At 45.1% G+C, this 17,885-nt stretch overlaps 1 protein-coding gene and 1 long non-coding RNA gene across 2 annotated transcripts; one reads left to right on the forward strand and one right to left on the reverse strand.

The window, feature by feature from the left end:
* Positions 1 to 6,421, forward strand: LOC115548472 (uncharacterized). Its single transcript, XR_003977590.1, has 3 exons — positions 1 to 1,503; positions 1,855 to 5,544; positions 5,862 to 6,421. It is a non-coding gene; the product is annotated as an uncharacterized LOC115548472 (long non-coding RNA).
* Positions 6,422 to 16,722: 10,301 nt separating this feature from the next.
* LOC115548488 (uncharacterized) lies at positions 16,723 to 17,511 on the reverse strand. The gene has a single exon (XM_030363157.1). It carries the CDS (start codon positions 17,329 to 17,331, stop codon positions 16,723 to 16,725), a length of 609 nt encoding a protein of 202 aa, XP_030219017.1. The 5' UTR covers positions 17,332 to 17,511.
* Positions 17,512 to 17,885: the final 374 nt, after the last annotated feature.

The following is a 17,885-nucleotide window of genomic DNA, read 5'->3' on the forward strand; positions in this document are numbered from 1 at the left end:
CGCACCAATACACGAAGATCACCTGAACCACCCAAATCCATGCTAGCCTATCAATAATCTTGAATTTTCTAAATTTTCATTATGATTACTAATTTTGTACTTTACTTTTGCACATGTTGAAAATTGTATGACCTTGTTGCACATAACCAAAAAGTATTAGCTTAGGATTTCTATGGATACTTTTGTTTGTGTGCTGTTTGACCATATGATTGTATGATAACCAGGATATATGTTCATTGTTGTATTGATAATATGACTTGTATTACCTATGAGACCCATCAGGGCAAATGCCGTTTCAGTGTTATGGTAATCCGTGGTGGTTTTATCTCTATTATGGAGTTTCCCCACTCGGTTGGTGGTGTTGATGATTTATTATACTTTGACTATGTTTCGGTGTGGTAAATGGTGTTTATGATTTAAAATATTATTGTATGGTCATCTGAGATGACCAAGGAGGGATTGTTAAGTATTTTAAGAAGCTGCATTACCCTCACATAGCCACTAGGAAGCAGGATCGAACACTTAAGCTGCAATAACTACTTTAGCCACAGATAGCAGCACCTTTAGACAGGGGCGGAGCCATTACGTCACCCCGGCCACGCCCGATGCATAGGCCACGCCCACTTGACGTCCTCTATCGGGTGATTCGAAGTGAAGAGGCAGGAGATCAATAGGTAGACGGCGGAGAGCCACCGGGCCTAAGCCCGGGGGCTTGAAGTACATCAATTCCCTCCCTTAAGCTTCATAGTTTACCATACCGAAACATGCCTACTTTAACAAATAAAGTGAGTTAAAAGCAACCCGGGATTGGACTATTTTCTTCGAAGAATTCTGCAATACTTACTTAATACACGGCTCTCTTTATGCTGTAGACTGCTCCATTCACTTGCATGGGCCTTCCTAACGTTCAGCTGTCAATTATTTTTGTTTATTACACGGCTCTTCTCAATGCAGTGGAATGCTCACGTCCACCATATTGACCGCTGTCAAGGAAAGTGTTTTTTTTTGCCTCTGATTCACGTCATCTGTATCACTCTGCAGTCCGGTAACTTATCAACCCCAGCGTATTCGGTTGCTAAGCGACGTCAAAGACTTAAAGGCTGCGTCCCATTTCTACCCCTTACCCCTCCCCCTTGGTTTGAAGGGGTAAGGGTGTCCCAATTCTCATTTGGGTTAAGGGGTAGGGCGAAGACAAAAGGCTACGTAGCCCTTGAAACGAAGCTATCCAAGGACCACACTTCAAAGGGAGGGCTTCGAAGAAAATCCGGCCGAAAATGCATTTTTACTAGTTGTTATCATTCGGACTCATGATGTAAAGTTGACTGTATATTCAGCTCGAAGTCATACACGGACAATGCGATCTCTGAGCTCGATATAAAACATGACATAACGGTAAATAACCGTTGAACTATACATACAAGATTTTGGCGCTCTCTAGTGGCCAACCGAAATCGCCAAATAAACTAACAGCAGCGATGGCTCAAGCGAAGGACACGCACAAATGTAAGTATTTTCACTACTTTAATTACGGCAGACTGGTGTAATAATACTATTTTCGAGCGGTTGTGAAGTTAGTTTTGAATCACTAGTCAAGTTTGTTAGTCAAGTTTGTTTTGAATCACTAGAAGCCGATGCTAATGTGTTCCGCTATCGCTATTTGTTGAGATAGATATCCGATAACCCTTGACATGACATGTTAAGGTTTCAAGTAAAATTTGTGTGCAGTGGATTTGCTTACTACTACTATTACTAGGTTGATTATACCGGCGCACTGCTTTGATATCGGTAAAGCTGCCACCTAGGCTACGTCACTCGCCTGTCAAACTGAAGATTTCCTTTCCACTTTTACCTCAGGGACACCACAGGAGACCAGACGGCTCATTAATTTCAGGGCGACCAGGGACAATGAGTTCCTAAAATCGAAAATGATCGTCAGAAAACAGTGGGAGTGAGTCTTACGTTGTTCAAACTTTTCATTCTTGCGTCTGTTTTCTACTTTGGTATTTCTGTGTTGAGCTCAATAGCCCACTGCATGTCTGCAGTGGCGCGGGAAGGGGGGTACTGAGGGTGCTGCAGCACCCTCTAGCTGCAGGAAAAAAAAAAAAAAAAAAGTTGTTCTTAATTTTTATATATTAAATATATATATATATTAAAACGATATAACAAATAATTAGGCTTTGGGGACGAAAATAGACGTGGGAAAAATGTGTTTGCTAGTTTTTAGCTATAACAGGCATGCATGGGGATCTTGCTATATGGGGTTCGCGGGTTCACAGGGTTTGCGGAAGTTGTTAAAGAATAAAGAAGAACGTGAACGAACAGAATGGCGCAAAAGAGAATTTTAGATTTTTTAGACGGAAGTCTACATTTGGAGTCTTCAAATAGATAAGACCATGCATTTTTATTCATTTTTTGGTTATTGCTGCCACCGTGCAGAATCTGTGTACTAGGCATTGTCATGTTTGTGGTATTAGTTTAGTGAGTGTGGACTGTTTGTGCGCGCTCTCTGCCAGGGAATATTAATTGGGGCAATTGGTCTGGATTTAAGCTGCTTGGAACCGACGTGGGACGCTCGGAATCGGGTGGAAATTAGGCGATTTCATGTATTTGTGACTCTTTTTGTGAGTGTGTGTATCCGGGACGCCGGTGCCCACGGACTGAAGTTGCAGTGACGGGATGGTCTCAATGGCTACCAGAAGGAGGGACGTTAGACCATCGTTTGAACGTGTTTTCATTAACTGTGTGTGGGGGGGAATTTGGGGAGAGAACTGATTAGATTGCGTGTTGGAAATCGTGTGTGGGTTTTGGGGGAATGTTTTAGAAGCGGTTCTCTCCCGGTGTCCCGAATACACACACAGTCACAAATACATGCAATCGCCTATTTCCACCCGATTCCGAGCGTCCCACGTCAGTTCCTAGCAGCCTAAATCGAGTCAATTTGCCCCAATTTATATTCCCCTGTCAGGGAATATTAATTGGGGGCAATTTGTCTGGATTTATGCTGCTTGGAACTGAAATTAAAAAATGTATGTTTAGCACTGCCAAAAGCAGGACTTGTATTATGAAATGCAATTGAACCGGAAACCTGAAGATTGTACCATGCACGGCATGAGGAATAAAGCATTCAAATTAACTCCGACATTGCGTATACCTGGTGATTTATTATAGTCAAGTACAAGTCAGAATACTTAACGTAGACTTATTTAATACTCTGTGTTAATGACATATTCGGCGATCGGATGTCGTGGAAAAAAGAGTGTTAGTTTGCAACCGATATATAGGGCAATTCGATTTTTTTGTGTGAGCGAGCGCTAGTGAGCGAGAGACCGAGAGTGTTCAAGTTTATGTCCAAGTTTTTATTTTCCATATGCAACACTTAGCCTATATATTGTGTATATATAAGCATATTTTCCCCCCATGTAAATACTGTATCTTATATTATAGACAGTACCGCAGCACCCCCACTCAAAATACCTTCCTGCGCACCTGCATGTCTATGTCGTTATACTGTACGTTGGTTGTGATGTAGGCTTTTTCTGGAAGAAATGGGGGTGGAGGGGAAAGTGACCAGGCAACAGGCTTCTAAGAAGTGGGAGAACCTTAAAAAGAAGTACAAAGTATGTGTCTATTTGAAATAAACAATTACCAATTGCCTAGGCCCTAATGAATGTATCAACCAAACGAGACCATTGTTTTTGTTGTAATTGAGTATTTGCTGTGTGTGTGTGTGTGTGTGTGTGTGTGTGTGTGTGTGTGTGTGTGTGTGTGTGTGTGTGTGTGTGTGTGTGTGTGTAAACCTCCATTACTCGACTCCTGTCTTCATCATCCCGAAGGCCCGCTCTATCACAGAACGCACCTTGGATTGGCGGTAATTAAACCGCTGCTACACCCGCCCAATCACCGGCTCTTTATAGGGAGTCAACAGACATACGGGCGTCTGGAGGCAGGGGTACCCACCATCACCTAAAAGCATGTAACCCGGCGGTGGATACCTGGCAGTCAAATAAAAATAACTGTTTTTCATTACCCTTGTCCTTTATGTTTCTTGGACGGAATGTAACTGATAATTTCGTTGCTCTGTAACATGTGCAATGACAACAAATAAAATCCTATCCTATCCTATCCTATCCTATGGCAATGTTTTGATATGTTGAGGGGGGTGTCTTATGTCTGCATATATTTGAAAGAGCATATGCACAGAAAAGCAGACGGACGGAGTTACAATAGGGGATTATCACGCTTCCGGTGGCGGGATTTGTCTTCGTTGTGCATGAACACTTCCGGCGCACTTCAACAATGGCTGAAACAAAGGCTAGATGTCACTGCTCTGTTCCACTTTGTACATCTAACAAACAACACCAACCCTACTTAAGTTTTCATGGATTCCCGACTGAATTGAGTCTAAGGAAGAAGTGGATTCAAGCGGTTCGCCGGGATGAAGGGCCAAGTTTTAAAATAAAACAAGGTAGCACGTTTGTTTGTAGCCGGCACTTTAGTGAATCAGACTACAAACGCTACAGCTAGCAACCAACCGGGGTCACAACAAGCGACTGAAAATCGGGTCTGTACCCTCCCGTTTCCAGTGGAACAACTGGGGACTGCCAAGAAGGGGGTCTGTTTATAAAAGAGCATCAACTCGCTTAGGCCATGACGTTCACCCAGCCCTTCCTGTGGAGCAACCGCTGCCCTGTGAATAAGAGCCGATGGAGGAGATCGCAGCTTCGGTGGTGATGACAGAACATGATTTCGTTTCTGCTCCTAAACCAGGTTTGTCAGTGTTTGTTATTGTTCTGAAATATTGGCCTACTATTACCCCATACTGTTCTTAAACCACCTACCTGACAGGATGTGCTACCTATGGTTTAATCACAGAATGGGCTCTTAGTAGGTTATACCGAGGAGGTAGGTCAACTTTTCAGAATTCGGGCACAAAATGTTTAGTCTTATTAATGTCCCAGCATTTGACCAAACCACAATGTGAAAAGCTTCATCAAAAGTACAAATGTTGCATTTTATATCTTACTTAATTAATTGTAAAGGTGAATATGGAGCTATAAAAAGCAAATTTTAAAAGCAATATTGAGCTACAAAAAGCAATTTCTTTAGAGGTCCAAACTGCTTCCAATATGCAAGTCACAGCCAAAGTCTGGGTTAGATGTTTTAATCTTTATTCCTCATCTCATACAGGTGCACTGGATGCTGCTGCTGTACACATACAGCAATTGGAAGAAACAGTCAAGGAGCTGATGAGAGCAGTCACAGCTGAAAGTGGTTCAAGTGCCTTTTCACAGATTTTGTGTCTCAGACGAGGACATCCTTTTTTACACCAGATTCACGTCAAGAGATGTTTTTTGTGACTTCTGGGAGGTTATTCAACCATCTGCCTCCATTGTGGTTTATTTGTCGAAAGCTCAGAAAAAGAAACAAACATTTGAACCCATTTCTCCCAGTCCAACGTGTAGACTGCAACTGGTTGAGTTTTTTCTCTTCTGCTGCCGGGTTGCTGCAGGCCTGCAAGAGAAGGTGCTGGCTGACATGTTTCAGGTCAGTGTGTCCATGTCTCCCATGTTGTTATACCTTAGGCCAACTACCGTTACCTGCTCCTTGGCTCCCTCCCCTGCTCCTTGGCTCCCTCCCCATCTGGATGAGTAAACAGCAAGTCAAGAACACCATGCCAAGCAAATTTGTGCCGTACAGTCCAGATGTTCGGGTAATCATTGACTGCACCGAGGTGCAGTCGATGATTACCCGAACATCATCTTACAAGAACACAACAACCTTTAAGGCCTTGATTGGGATTGCCCCTTGTAGTGCTGTGACTTTTGTGTCAAGTCTCTTCACCGGCTCCATCTCCGACCCAGAGCTGACTGAATGAAGTGGACTGCTGGATTTACTGGAGCCAGGAGATGGCTGCATGGCAGACAAGGGTTTCACCACCGAGAAGCCACTAGCTGATCGTGGGGCAACGTTGATTATACCACCCTTCAAGATGACAGATAGGCATGAAAGGAATGAACATTTCAAATTAAAACTTTGACCCAAATGTGACCATTAAGATATGTAGACAAATGTTTAAGATGGACTGAAGCACTCACAATAATATTACTAATTAATTTATCTCTAACCACTGCGCAGTTCACTTAAGAGGATGCTCTGAAAACACAAGAAATCGCTCGACTTCGAATCCTCGTAGAAAGAGCAATAGGCAGAGTCAAGGAATAACGCATCTGGGAACGCACTGTCCTCTCACCTTGTCTGCGACAGTCAATCAGCTGTGGACCGTCTGCTGTGTGATGACCAACTTCCAGGGACCACTTGATTTAAAAGGCTACATCCCTGTTGAATAGTGTTTCTACTCAAACATGTACCTATAAATATTAAATATAATATGTAAATATTAAAACGAGAGGCACTGAACATTTGGAGTGGTCCCTTCATTTTTTCCGGAGCTGTAATTTTGTACACTGAAAACATTGTATATATTGAATGACATGTATTTAATTGAATGAGAAGTCTTTAATCTATAATCAATTTTAAAGTCCAGTCAGTCCATCCTGAAAGTATTCAAAATAATGTTAATATATAATGTAGTAACTGATGTACTCAGAAAAAGGGAATGAATTAAATCCTTTTATTCTTTCAGTTCCTTTATTCATTCAGTTCATTTCACATTCATTTCACTTTCTGCTGAAGATACACATCATATATGTACCAAAGAAGTACAAGTCTACCTTATTTTTCATCTCATCATTTCATCCCTCCAGACTGAGCTGACGCCAAACTGACGTTAGCATAAGCCAACCTACGTAGCCTAAGCCAACCTACGTAGCCTAAGCTAGCTAGCAGACACTCACATTCGTAGTCGATATATTTCTCGAAAAATAAACAATCCCTTGTCCAGTTTGGAGCGGGCTGTTATGGAGTGTTGTTCTGTAAGTCTGTGAACTTCAGAAAACGTGACTTTGGGTACATTTACCAGGGATGTCGTGAAAGTGAACTGCCGGTCCTCAATCAGTTCGCCAGAGCGATGAGTGATTCACCGGATGTCACAGTGCACAATGAACACCGAATGCGGAAGTACTACGTATCAGCGTGATAATCCCCCATGGAGATCCTGCGAGTTTTTAAAGCCATGTGACGCGTCACATCACATAGGGAAGTTAACGCCAGCATTTCTGACGTTTTTATCCACTAATTAATTATGTTATGTGAGGCAACGCAACGCAACGTATGCTTGATCTGAAACATGCCTACTCGTGGCCTCTGTTGACATAGCAGTCAGCTGTCCGCAGTCAGCAACGATGAAGCCACGTAATGGAGGGGCGTCCCATTTCTTAAGGGAACGTTTTACCCCTCTGTATTGAGGGGCAAGGGGAAGGGGTAAAGGGAAGGGGTAAGGGGGAGGGGTAAGGGGAAGGGGGAAGGGCTAAAACTATTTCTCTGCTGATCAACGCTACGAATGATAACAAATACATGGAAAAAGACACACTTTGTGAAGTTGTTTTTTCGATTTGGCAAGTAGCCATTACTAATAATACCAATACTCTTTGGCTGGGATGATGAGGCATCAGACAATCAAGTCATTTTAGCCTTATGCATAGGTAAAAAGCACCATAGCAGGTTGCTAGTACCATGGACGGTATCAGAACGATAACCTGTTGAACTAAATGGATGTGGTAGGCTACACCACGGGATGCATCTGCAGACCATTGCCACATAAATAAAGGTCAGAGGCGATATTTATTGATTAAGATTTGCTGGTGCTCTCGTAAGGTCTTTTGTGTTTTTTGCATTCAAGTGGTCGGCTGTTTTAACTTGCATTGATAGTCGCTGGAGTCAGTCTCTTGTTGACACAAAGTGACTTTTGGTCATTCTTGCTTTGCTTGAATTCTGGAATAATGGCCCTCATATATCAAACGAACGTAGAAATGAGCGCAAATCTGAACGCATGATTCATCTTACGATAGGACCCACGTGAGATTCACGAAACTTTCGTATCACACCAATCCCAGCGTACGAAGAATCTTGGTGTTGATAAATACGGCGGCTGAGATCGATCGTAATTAACGTAACACGCCCATATAAAAGCACGTCTTCAGAGGTCTCGCCCCTAACTTTTACGACATGGAGAAACGTCCAACGGTAAAAAAAGAGAGGAATTTTTCCGAGACCGAAATGGAGACGCTCGTGTGTGTCACTGGTGGATGCGAACCGTCTGGTTTTGTTCGGTAGCCTAAAAGCTGCCATTAAAGGCAAGCAAAATAATGCTATATGGAAGGAAATAAACGTTGCAGTGAATAGTGTTTCCAATGTTCATCGGGCTACGGAAGAGGTTTGTTAATTAAATTAATTAAATAATAAATTAAATGTAAAATTTCTGTTATCCAGCTTAAAACATTTCACATATATGTTATTGTTTGCATTGCGTTAAAGTTATTTTATTCCGAATAAGGTGAAGAAAAAATGGTCCGACATGAAGCTCAGCACCAAAAAACGTGTTGCGGCTGTGAAGCGGGCCAGTTGAAATAGTGGCCAGGGATCTCTGGGCATCGGGTCATCTGGCTGCAGGTCGGCAAATGGCACCCCATTTGCCAGCGCAATATTATGCAGAACCCCACATGCTAAAATAATATTGCAGGTCTTTTCTGGGCTGTAGAGCAACGTTCCCCCCGCTGACCCGATGGACATCCACCTGCCCTTGAGTAGGCCTATACATCGCTCCACTGTTGCCCTTGTGCACGTGAGCGCTGTTGAAGTTGCGCTCCTGATCCGTGTTCGGATGAGCCAGAGGAGTTATTAGGTACTCGTTCAGGGCATTGCCTTTGTCACCTAGATGAATCACATCAAACTTTTAGTGCGATGTCTTAAACGTTTTTCAAGAGAACTGCAGTGTAACTCACCGAGGAGATGACTCTGACCATGTAGTGCGCCCTGATGTAGACGATGCCCAACGTTGCTATTTTGGAAAATAAAAGAATCGTGCGTGCCCCCAGGCCATCGGGCTACCATGTTCAGGATTGACATTCTGGCATCGCAAATAATCTGAACATTAACCGGATTGTAGCTTTTGCGGTTGATGTACGCGTAATCATTAATAGATGGTGGCTTCATACGCACATGGGTACAATCAACCGCACCAATCACATTTGGAAACCTAGCAATAGCATAAAAATCCCATTTGATTCCAGTTTGCTGATCGTTATTATATGGGAATTTAATATAACGTTCGGAGAGGGACATTATAGCTGCCAAAACTGCTGGCATGGTTCGGCTAATAATTGGCTGGGAAATACCAGACCTGTCCCTGATCTCCCGCTGAAAGCTCCCGGTGGCCAAAAACCCCAAGGTAGAGCACAGGTATTGCGTTTGATCGCCTATTCTCGCCTTAACTGTGGCTCCAAAGCATTGCATAGCTCCATCAGGAGATGCCTTGGGAGACGAAAACGACTCAAGAGCCATTCATCGCTCTCCATAAAAAAATCGGCGTGGTCTCGAAAAACTCTCTCGTCTTAGACGTGCGTTGAGGTCCTCCAATAACAGAGATCACCTATTTGGCAAAGCTCCTGTTAATATAGACAGCTGAATAAACATTTCACCTGTCACATTTTAATTATTTTCATAGCAATACTGTTTTTAATGAGGCCTGACTTGATTGTAATTGTTTGAACGGCTGGGCTAATTCCAATTTATTTAGTAATTAATACAGATGTGCAACATGGGCTACTTGTGCTGCACTATTCATCAGGGAAATACCCGTCTGTTGCGCCAAAAAAACTTGCGTACGCGAGCTCAGACCTGACGTGAGATTTCATCGCAGCCTGCGCTCACGATCAAATTGATAAATGCCAAGCTCAACGTTGAAATTAGCGTATGTCCATTTTACGCACGTTTTCTGTCGTACACTCGTTTGATAAATGAGGGCCAATGTGTGCATGAGTGCATGAGTTTAGGTCAGAATGCCTGATGTAAGTTTTCAGAATCAGAATCTCTTTATTGTCATTGCACAAAGTGCAACAAAATTGGGGTAGAGGCAGGGCTCTACACTAACTTTTTTTTTCAGGAGCACTCGTGCCCCTAAGTTAAAAAATGTAGGAGAACAGGGGAAAAAAATGGGGGCACAATAGGTTTTTGTTTAGAACATTTATTAGCGTGCAGAAATTGCACACACCAACAGCAATAACTTACTAAAGCAAAATTAAGACAAATAAATAGACAAGATTACATTTATGCTACACAAAACGGCACCAATTTCGGCTTCCACCGTACCAGGGTTATTGGGATGGGTGCGATTTATATAGAAATCGGGACAGCGAGAATGCCCAGGGGACTCGATGTGTTTCACCACAGCATCGCGTTTCAGATTAGGGTTCCTCGAAATAAACAGAGAGGAGCTTGCCATTGCCAATGGGGCTTCCTTACAAAATGTACAGAACATTTTCATGTTCTTAGCATCATAAACTAGCCACCCGAAATCCTTCAACCAGTCGGGGGTTGAATTTGGAGACTTTATCGACTACAGTAACAGCATTAACTTTCTCCACGCAGTCTATTCATAATATTGTAATGACCATGGAAGAGGCAGTGAATGAAGTATTGATTAGACAGCGATTTAGATACCTAATAAACCGTGGAACACACAAGACTGGCAACCATAGCAACGTAGGTAAACAAACCCTGCTAAACCCTCCCGTAGCGCCTCCCACGCTACGGCCAGCCGGAGGCGCACAGAGCTTTTGGCCGTGAAATGATGTATACAATACAATTATATTATATCATATACTATTCTATATAGAGCTTGGGGAGTCGCAAACGGCAACAATCACTTTCTCCTCCATTCTGCGGTTCACCCCGGACTGCACTGCAGGGAACGGTTGGCCGGTTGAAAACTGATTGGCTGTTACGTTACGCACGTCACTCAGTGGCTAGTGGCTACGCTGTTGAACGCTGATTGGCTGTCATCACGCAAATGTCGCGGCAAAGTTTAAATATTTCAACTCGAGGAAAAGTGGCGTGCTGCAAATCCACCTGAAATCCACGTGAACGCGCTCGCCCGTGCCGGGTAAAAGTGTCGCGCTGCAAATGGAATCGTTGCTTTGTATGGAATCGTTTCGTCCCTTCGCGTTTGGTGTGAACGCACAGTATAGTGCGCTGTGGAGAAGTCATTCGCACGCGTGCTCCTGTTTTGTTTTTCTCGTTCGCACGCCGAAATATTCGCTCGCAAATGCGAGTGAAATGGGCGCACTGTAGAGCCCTTGGTAGAGGCTCTCAAAATAAGTGCTTTTTAAAACAAAAACTGTTATTTTTTAAAAAAAATAATTAAAGAATGTTAAAGAACTCAAACAAATATTTAAATTTTAAAAAGTCAGCCAATTTTAAAGGTCAGATTAGTATGATAATGCAATAATTTATAATTCTGCATAATTTAGAGAAATAACAGCTCTGGGCCCCGTTTCCCGAAAGCATCTTTAGACTAAGTGGATCGCAGAGTGGGTCGTACGAGCATCGTACAGTTTTCACACCGTTTCCCGGAAGCATCTGAGGGAAAAACGGTCTGTCTAGTTACTGGACCAGATGAAATGAGACGGAGAGGTAATAAAGTCTGTCGGCACGAGGACCTTGGATTTATTAAGTAAAGTGGCAACGGTTATACAGAGTCATAAAGCGTGAGAGATCGAATATGTCTAAGTCCCTAATCAGCGCTTCGCCTCCGTGGAAGGTCTGCTTCAGAAGAAGAGTCCCTGTGTCATACAGTCTTATGCTGTATCCTCCTCTCGATGAGGTGTGTGCGTTTGAGGTGTGCGTGGTTCTGTGTGTTTTTGCTTGACCTTGGCTCTCAGGCCCTGGTATGTGCATGTGTATCTTCTTGTGTTCCTCCTAACGGGGGAGAGCTCTCAAAATGTCTCCTGTGTGATAAATTAAAACGGGGGAGCGCCCCCCCGAAGTGTCTCCTGTTTGATAATTTAATGTGGCTCTCAGGCCCTGGTATGGGCAGGTGTATCTCTTGGTTCCTCCTAACGGGGGAGAACTCTCAAAATGTCTCCTGTGTGATAAATTAATGTGGCTCTCCCGTTCTTGAGGATGACTGGTGCATTGTCTGAGTGTCTTCCATTTGCCTGGATGGGGAAATGGGGCCTTCGGCTCCGGCCTTGACCTGACTATATTATCATGTCTGTGTTATGTGTTCGTTGGGTTAGAGCAAGAGTTGACTATATTGTAATGTGTCTGCCATGTGATGTGCTCATCAGGCTAGGGTAGGAGTTAGCTATATTTGTAATGTACATGTGATGTACTCAGCAGGTTATTTTTCCCAACATATCCCCCTCAAGTCGTCGCAAGACGACTTTTACTCATTAGGGGTACGAGGGATAGGACTCCGGCGCGGGACTACCATCATAACACCATTAGAAATAACAGAAAGAAGGCAAAATTATCATAAAAACAAACAACCATGAGCATGGGACTAAAACAACTCGCTGGACCGGGTGTATGGGGAACCACGTGGGAGAAACGCTACCCATGCTTCAGACATGGGTATGCCATACACACCCCACCTAGGGGGTGGCATCCACCCCGGCCTTACATCGCGAGCAGACAATACCAACAATACTGGCAGCAGATGATACACAAAAAACATACAACAAGCATACAACAATACAAAAACAAATATCAAACGATACCAAAAAACAACAACCAACAAAATGCAACAATAAAACTAACAGTAAACAATAATGATATAAACAAAAATGCAACAATCACACAAACACTACACAATAACAATCACAGGAAAGAAATGCAACCATGAAACGTGTCCCTAAATAATAATAATAATATCAGAAAGATATGAGGTACACAACGAATGGCAATCCCCCTCAACCCATCCCTAGATGACCACACACTAAGGATGTGAGGAGGAGTTAACTGGTCGTGTAACAATAAGCAATCACACGCATGGGGTATTCAGGGTAGGCCCGGGGCACGGGAACAACTAAGAAACCACGGAATAGTCCTGAGCGTCATCACGGGCAGGTGGACGCAATGCGCCACCTGAGCATTAGACCCTTTTATTCAACTGCGCTCAGGACCTCATCTGATAAACGTGCAATCAAGGCCCCTGGAATCTCGCCTGTGTGTATCCCCGAGCTCCATCTAGTGGGACAGCGATATAAACAACAACATTTGCGTTCCCAGCGTCGGTTGCGTAGACGCGGGCATAGATATAGGAGCGGCTAAAAACAGTGAAGCGTACAGAAGCGAATACAGCCAGGGGCGCCCTCAAGCCTTAAGGGAACGGGCCGCAGCCCCTGGTACTGGAACGCAGATCCCTGGTCCGGGCGACGTGGGTGCATCAGGTGGGAGGGGGGTGGTGCCGTTGGCGGGGACGGGAATGGGGCAGCCCACCTGGAGAGGTTACTAGCACGTCACAGGCGGGGGGGGAGGGGGGTGTGGTGGTGGGGTTTCAGCATACGGTGGTGGAAACCGGACGCCGGGGCCGTGCACCTGGAGAGGCCACTAGCACTCACGGGTAGATGTCCGGCTCGGCGGGGACGCAGTCGATGGCGGGGGTTGGGAGTGTGTAGGGGAGCTCGTACTCAAAGTCAAAGGTTGCAGGGTGAGGGAGGCCATACTCACAGTCAAAGTTTGCCGGCACTATCTAGTCGTCCAGGGGAAGCTGGTCCGGGAAATCCAGCAGGGGCATGAGGGGGGGCTGCTTCGGAGTAGGGAGGGGGCTGTTGTTTCTCCTTTTCGAGGGCCGTGGTGATGAGGCGTGAGCAGAGGGTGCGGGCGCAGGGGATGCAGCAACACCCGCAGCAGACCACAATCCCGACAAAGCAAACCAGGGATGACAGGACGGCCATGAGAAGGCCCTTCCACTTGCCGAACATGTCAGTCATCCATTTCTCCATGGGGTTGTCGACCCCAGAGTCCTCTGCCATCTGGACGGAAAGAGCTCGAAGGCCGGCCAGGGCCCTTGTCACTGACCCGTCAGGGGCCGTGTAGTGGCAAAAACAATCCTTTTGGTTTTCCAATAACCTTTCCTATTAATTGTTTCAAACCACCTGGAGAAAGCGGGCACAGGGTCAGACTCGCGACCCAGATCCAAAAAAGTCCAAGAGAAGAGTTGTTGCTGAATGCTTGTCGATATTTATTGTAAAGGAAATATAAAGTACAAAATAAAGTTTGCAAATTGCTTTAGAGTTCAGCGTTCTCGCAGGCCAAGCTCTATCGCGGATCCAGGCCGAGGTCAAAAGACTGTATGCTCGGCACGCCTTCTGCCGCTCATGCGCTATGCTCTCCAATTTACTGAGCGGCACACTCTGCACACTCTCCACCTGTAGAGGGAGCAATTACGTAGCTACGAAAAGAAAGAAATATTAAGTAAATTATGAAAACAAACAAAACTCAAATGCGGCTCCTACACACCGGCCCCTAATTGTTCTCTATAGAATCAATTAAAAATAATTACAAAAAAGGAGCCAAAAATCAATATCTCATATTACAGAAAAATATGTATATATATATACATTACGTCCCCTAATGGTGGTCTTTAGGAGGCACTGGACACTCTTCAGACTCCAGAATTCGGCACAGCTTGGTAATGGGCCTATCAAGGACTGAAGTCTGTGTCTTGAGCTTCACGGACCGGACCAGCCCCTTTCCATCAGGCTTGGTCTCTAGCACTCGTCCCAACGGCCACGATCCTCTAGGAGCATTGGGGTCAACCACCAGGACAAGGTCTCCAACGTTCAGGTTCTTCTTTACTGCAGTCCATTTTTGCCTCTCTTGAAGCAGAAGAAGATATTCTTTGGACCATCTATGCCAGAAGAGGTCCGCCATGTACTGGACCTGTTTCCAGCGGCGTCTGGCGTAAAGGTCGGATTTCAGGAAGGTTCCAGGGGGCAGAATGGGCTGGGTTTTCAACAGGAGGATGTGGTTTGGTGTCAGTGGCTCTAGGTTGTATGGGTCTGAGGACACTGTGGAGAGAGGACTGTTGTTTAAGATAGCCTCTACCTCACAGAACAGAGTTTGAAGGCCTTCATCATCGATGGACTGTTGATGGAGCGTAGAGTTCAGCACGTGACGAACAGATCTTATAAGCCTTTCCCAGACTCCACCATGGTGCGATGCAGCTGGGGGGTTGAAACTCCACTGGATTCCATCAGGAAGCAGGGCATCTTGGATCTTCGTCTCGTTCAGCGTCATCAGAGCCTTCTTGAGCTCCACCTGAGCACCCACCAGGTTTGTTCCGTTGTCAGATCTGATGTGTTTAACTTGACCCCTTCTGCAAACAAATCTCATCGGGCCAAAGTAGTCCAATCCGACATTGGTAAAGGGAGGTAGGTCAGGTAGGATTCGTTCTGCTGGCAAATCTGCCATCTTCTGCTCACCAACTTTGCCCCTTGCACGTCGACACACAACGCATCTGGAAAGCACCTTTCTTGCTACTGAGTTTGCCTTACTAATCCAATATTTCTTGCGGAGCTCTGAAAGCATGTGGTTCCTACCGCTGTGACCGCAGCATTCATGAATGTGTCTTAAAAGAAGAATTGAAATGTGTGAGTCTTTAGGTAAGATGCAGGGGTGTTTCGTTTCAACAGGCATAGCAGATTTATGCAGCCGGCCACCTACTCTTAAGATGCCTTCATCTAGCACAGGATCGAGCCTACAGATCTTGCTGCTCCTTTTCACTTGAGGTGGGGTCATTTGCAGTGTTCTAATTTCGGCTGGGAATGCTTGCCTCTGAACATAAGAGATAACTGATCTTTCTGCCTGTGAGAGATCTTCCACTGTGAGTAACTGTCCACTGGGTTTGGTGCTGAAAACCTTAAGTTTTGGGCTCACCTTTTGGCTGTGGGAGCGTGTGGTGACTTGATATGAGGGAAAGTCCTTTTCTTTGACTCTCAACATCAAGGATTTTTTCAGCTTGAGGTACCATGCCACTGCCTTAAGCAACTTCATCCAATTTGAGAAGTATGAAATAAGCTGGTCTGTGGGTGTTTCAGTGTCCACCACTGCTGTAAACACAGCAGTGCTTCTCCTGACCTCTGGATCATCCTGTAACACTGAGCCCAATGTCTCCACCTCTGGCCAGCTTTCCTCAGGCTTCCATAGGAACTCTGGGGCATGCATCCACCTCCTCTGCTCCATGAATTTGCCTGCACTCAATCCTCTTGAGGAATCATCGGCAGGGTTGTCCTTTCCTTTTACGTATCTCCATTGAGACGGGTCTGAGTTGTCCCGAATAAGCGATACCCTGTTCGCTACATACGTCTTAAATCTTGCAGTATCACTTCTAATGTACTTCAGTACAGTTTGGCTGTCAGTCCAAAAAGTGGAGGGATTTAAGGCAACATGTAGTTCTCCCCTTAGCATTTTGTCCACCTTTACCAACGATGCTGCAGCGGCCAGCTCCAGCCGTGGAACGGTGATGTTCTTCAAAGGAAGGACTCTGGATTTTCCCTGGAGAAAAGTGACATGTACAGTGTCCTGCTCATTAGCCTGCCTGATGTAGCTCACTGAGCCATAGCCACTCTCACTGGCGTCTGAAAAGTGGTGTAGTTCTGCACGTTTTGTTGTACCATAGCCTTTGGGTATCAGACAACGTGCAACACTGAAGCTTTTTATTTTGTCTAAACTGTTTGTCCATCCTGTCCACCTGTCCACTATGGCTTGGGGCAATGGCTCGTCCCATCCCAAGCCTTTCTGGCAGAGCTCCTGTAGCAGCTACTTGGCAGGGAGAATGAGAGGAGCAAGAAAGCCGAGGGGATCAAAAATGGAACTCACAACAGACAGTATTCCTCTGCGGGTATGTGGCTTCTGGCTTAAATTGATGTCAAACTGGAATTTGTCAGAGTCCACGCACCACTGCAGTCCCAGGGCCCTTTCAGTGGGTAGGCTGTCTTTGTCAAGATCCAGTGTTTTGATTTCCTTGGCCCTATGTTCTTTCGGGATAGATGCTAAAACTGCTCTGCTATTGCTGACCCATTGAGTTAGCTGGAATCCCCCTTTGCTGCATAGTGCAGTGAGGTCCTTTACGAGCTGGATGGCTTCGGACTCTTTGGCCATTGATTTCACACAATCATCCACATAAAAGTTGTGCCGGATTGTTTCAGCTACTTGAGGGGGGAAACAGCTTGCATGGTCATCGGCAGTTTTTCGCAATGCAAAACTTGCACAACTGGGGGAGGACACAGCACCGAATATGTGTACAAGCATACGGTATTCTTTCGGGGCTTGACTGGTGTCACCTTGAGGCCACCACAGGAAGCGCAAGTAGTCCCTTCCTGACTGTTCTACTCTAACCTGATAAAACATTGACTTGATGTCCGCCATAATGCCAATGGATTCTTTGCGGAATCTCCAAATGACTCCGACAAGTGAATTGGTCAGATCCGGACCCTGTAGCAGCTCTGTGTTGAGGGATACGCCTTGGTACGTAGCTGCACAATCAAACACCACTCGAAGCTTCCTCTTTTTGGGGTGGTACACCCCGTGGTGTGGTATGTACCATACCTTTCCCGGTGCCTGTGCGAGTTTTTCCTCTGGGACTTCCTCTGCATACTTGTTCTCAAATATGTCATTGAGAAATGCTACATATGACTGCTTGTATTCCTCATCCCTTTTCATTTTCCTTTTCAGAGCTTGGAGGCGCTGCTCTGCAACCTGGCGATTGTTGGGCATGCTGACTTCAGTTTTCCTAAAGGGCAACTTGAGGTGGTAATGTCCGTCTTGTAGGACCGCCTCATTGGCTATCTCTAAAAACCTTTTGTCCTCAACTGACATTTCGGTCTTCTCCTCAGACGCTATCTCACTGAAATCCTGATTGTATTGTGAGATCAGAAGTTGCTCAAGATTTGCGACTGATATCCTGTTCACAGTCACGCTCT

Source organism: Gadus morhua, chromosome 8 (assembly GCF_902167405.1).
Source record: "Gadus morhua chromosome 8, gadMor3.0, whole genome shotgun sequence".
Taxonomy (NCBI): domain Eukaryota; kingdom Metazoa; phylum Chordata; class Actinopteri; order Gadiformes; family Gadidae; genus Gadus; species Gadus morhua.

Bases quoted from the DNA above. Each gene is read 5' to 3' on its own strand.
- LOC115548488 (XM_030363157.1), bottom strand. From the start codon at position 17,331: ATGGCGGACATCAAGTCAATGTTTTATCAGGTTAGAGTAGAACAGTCA.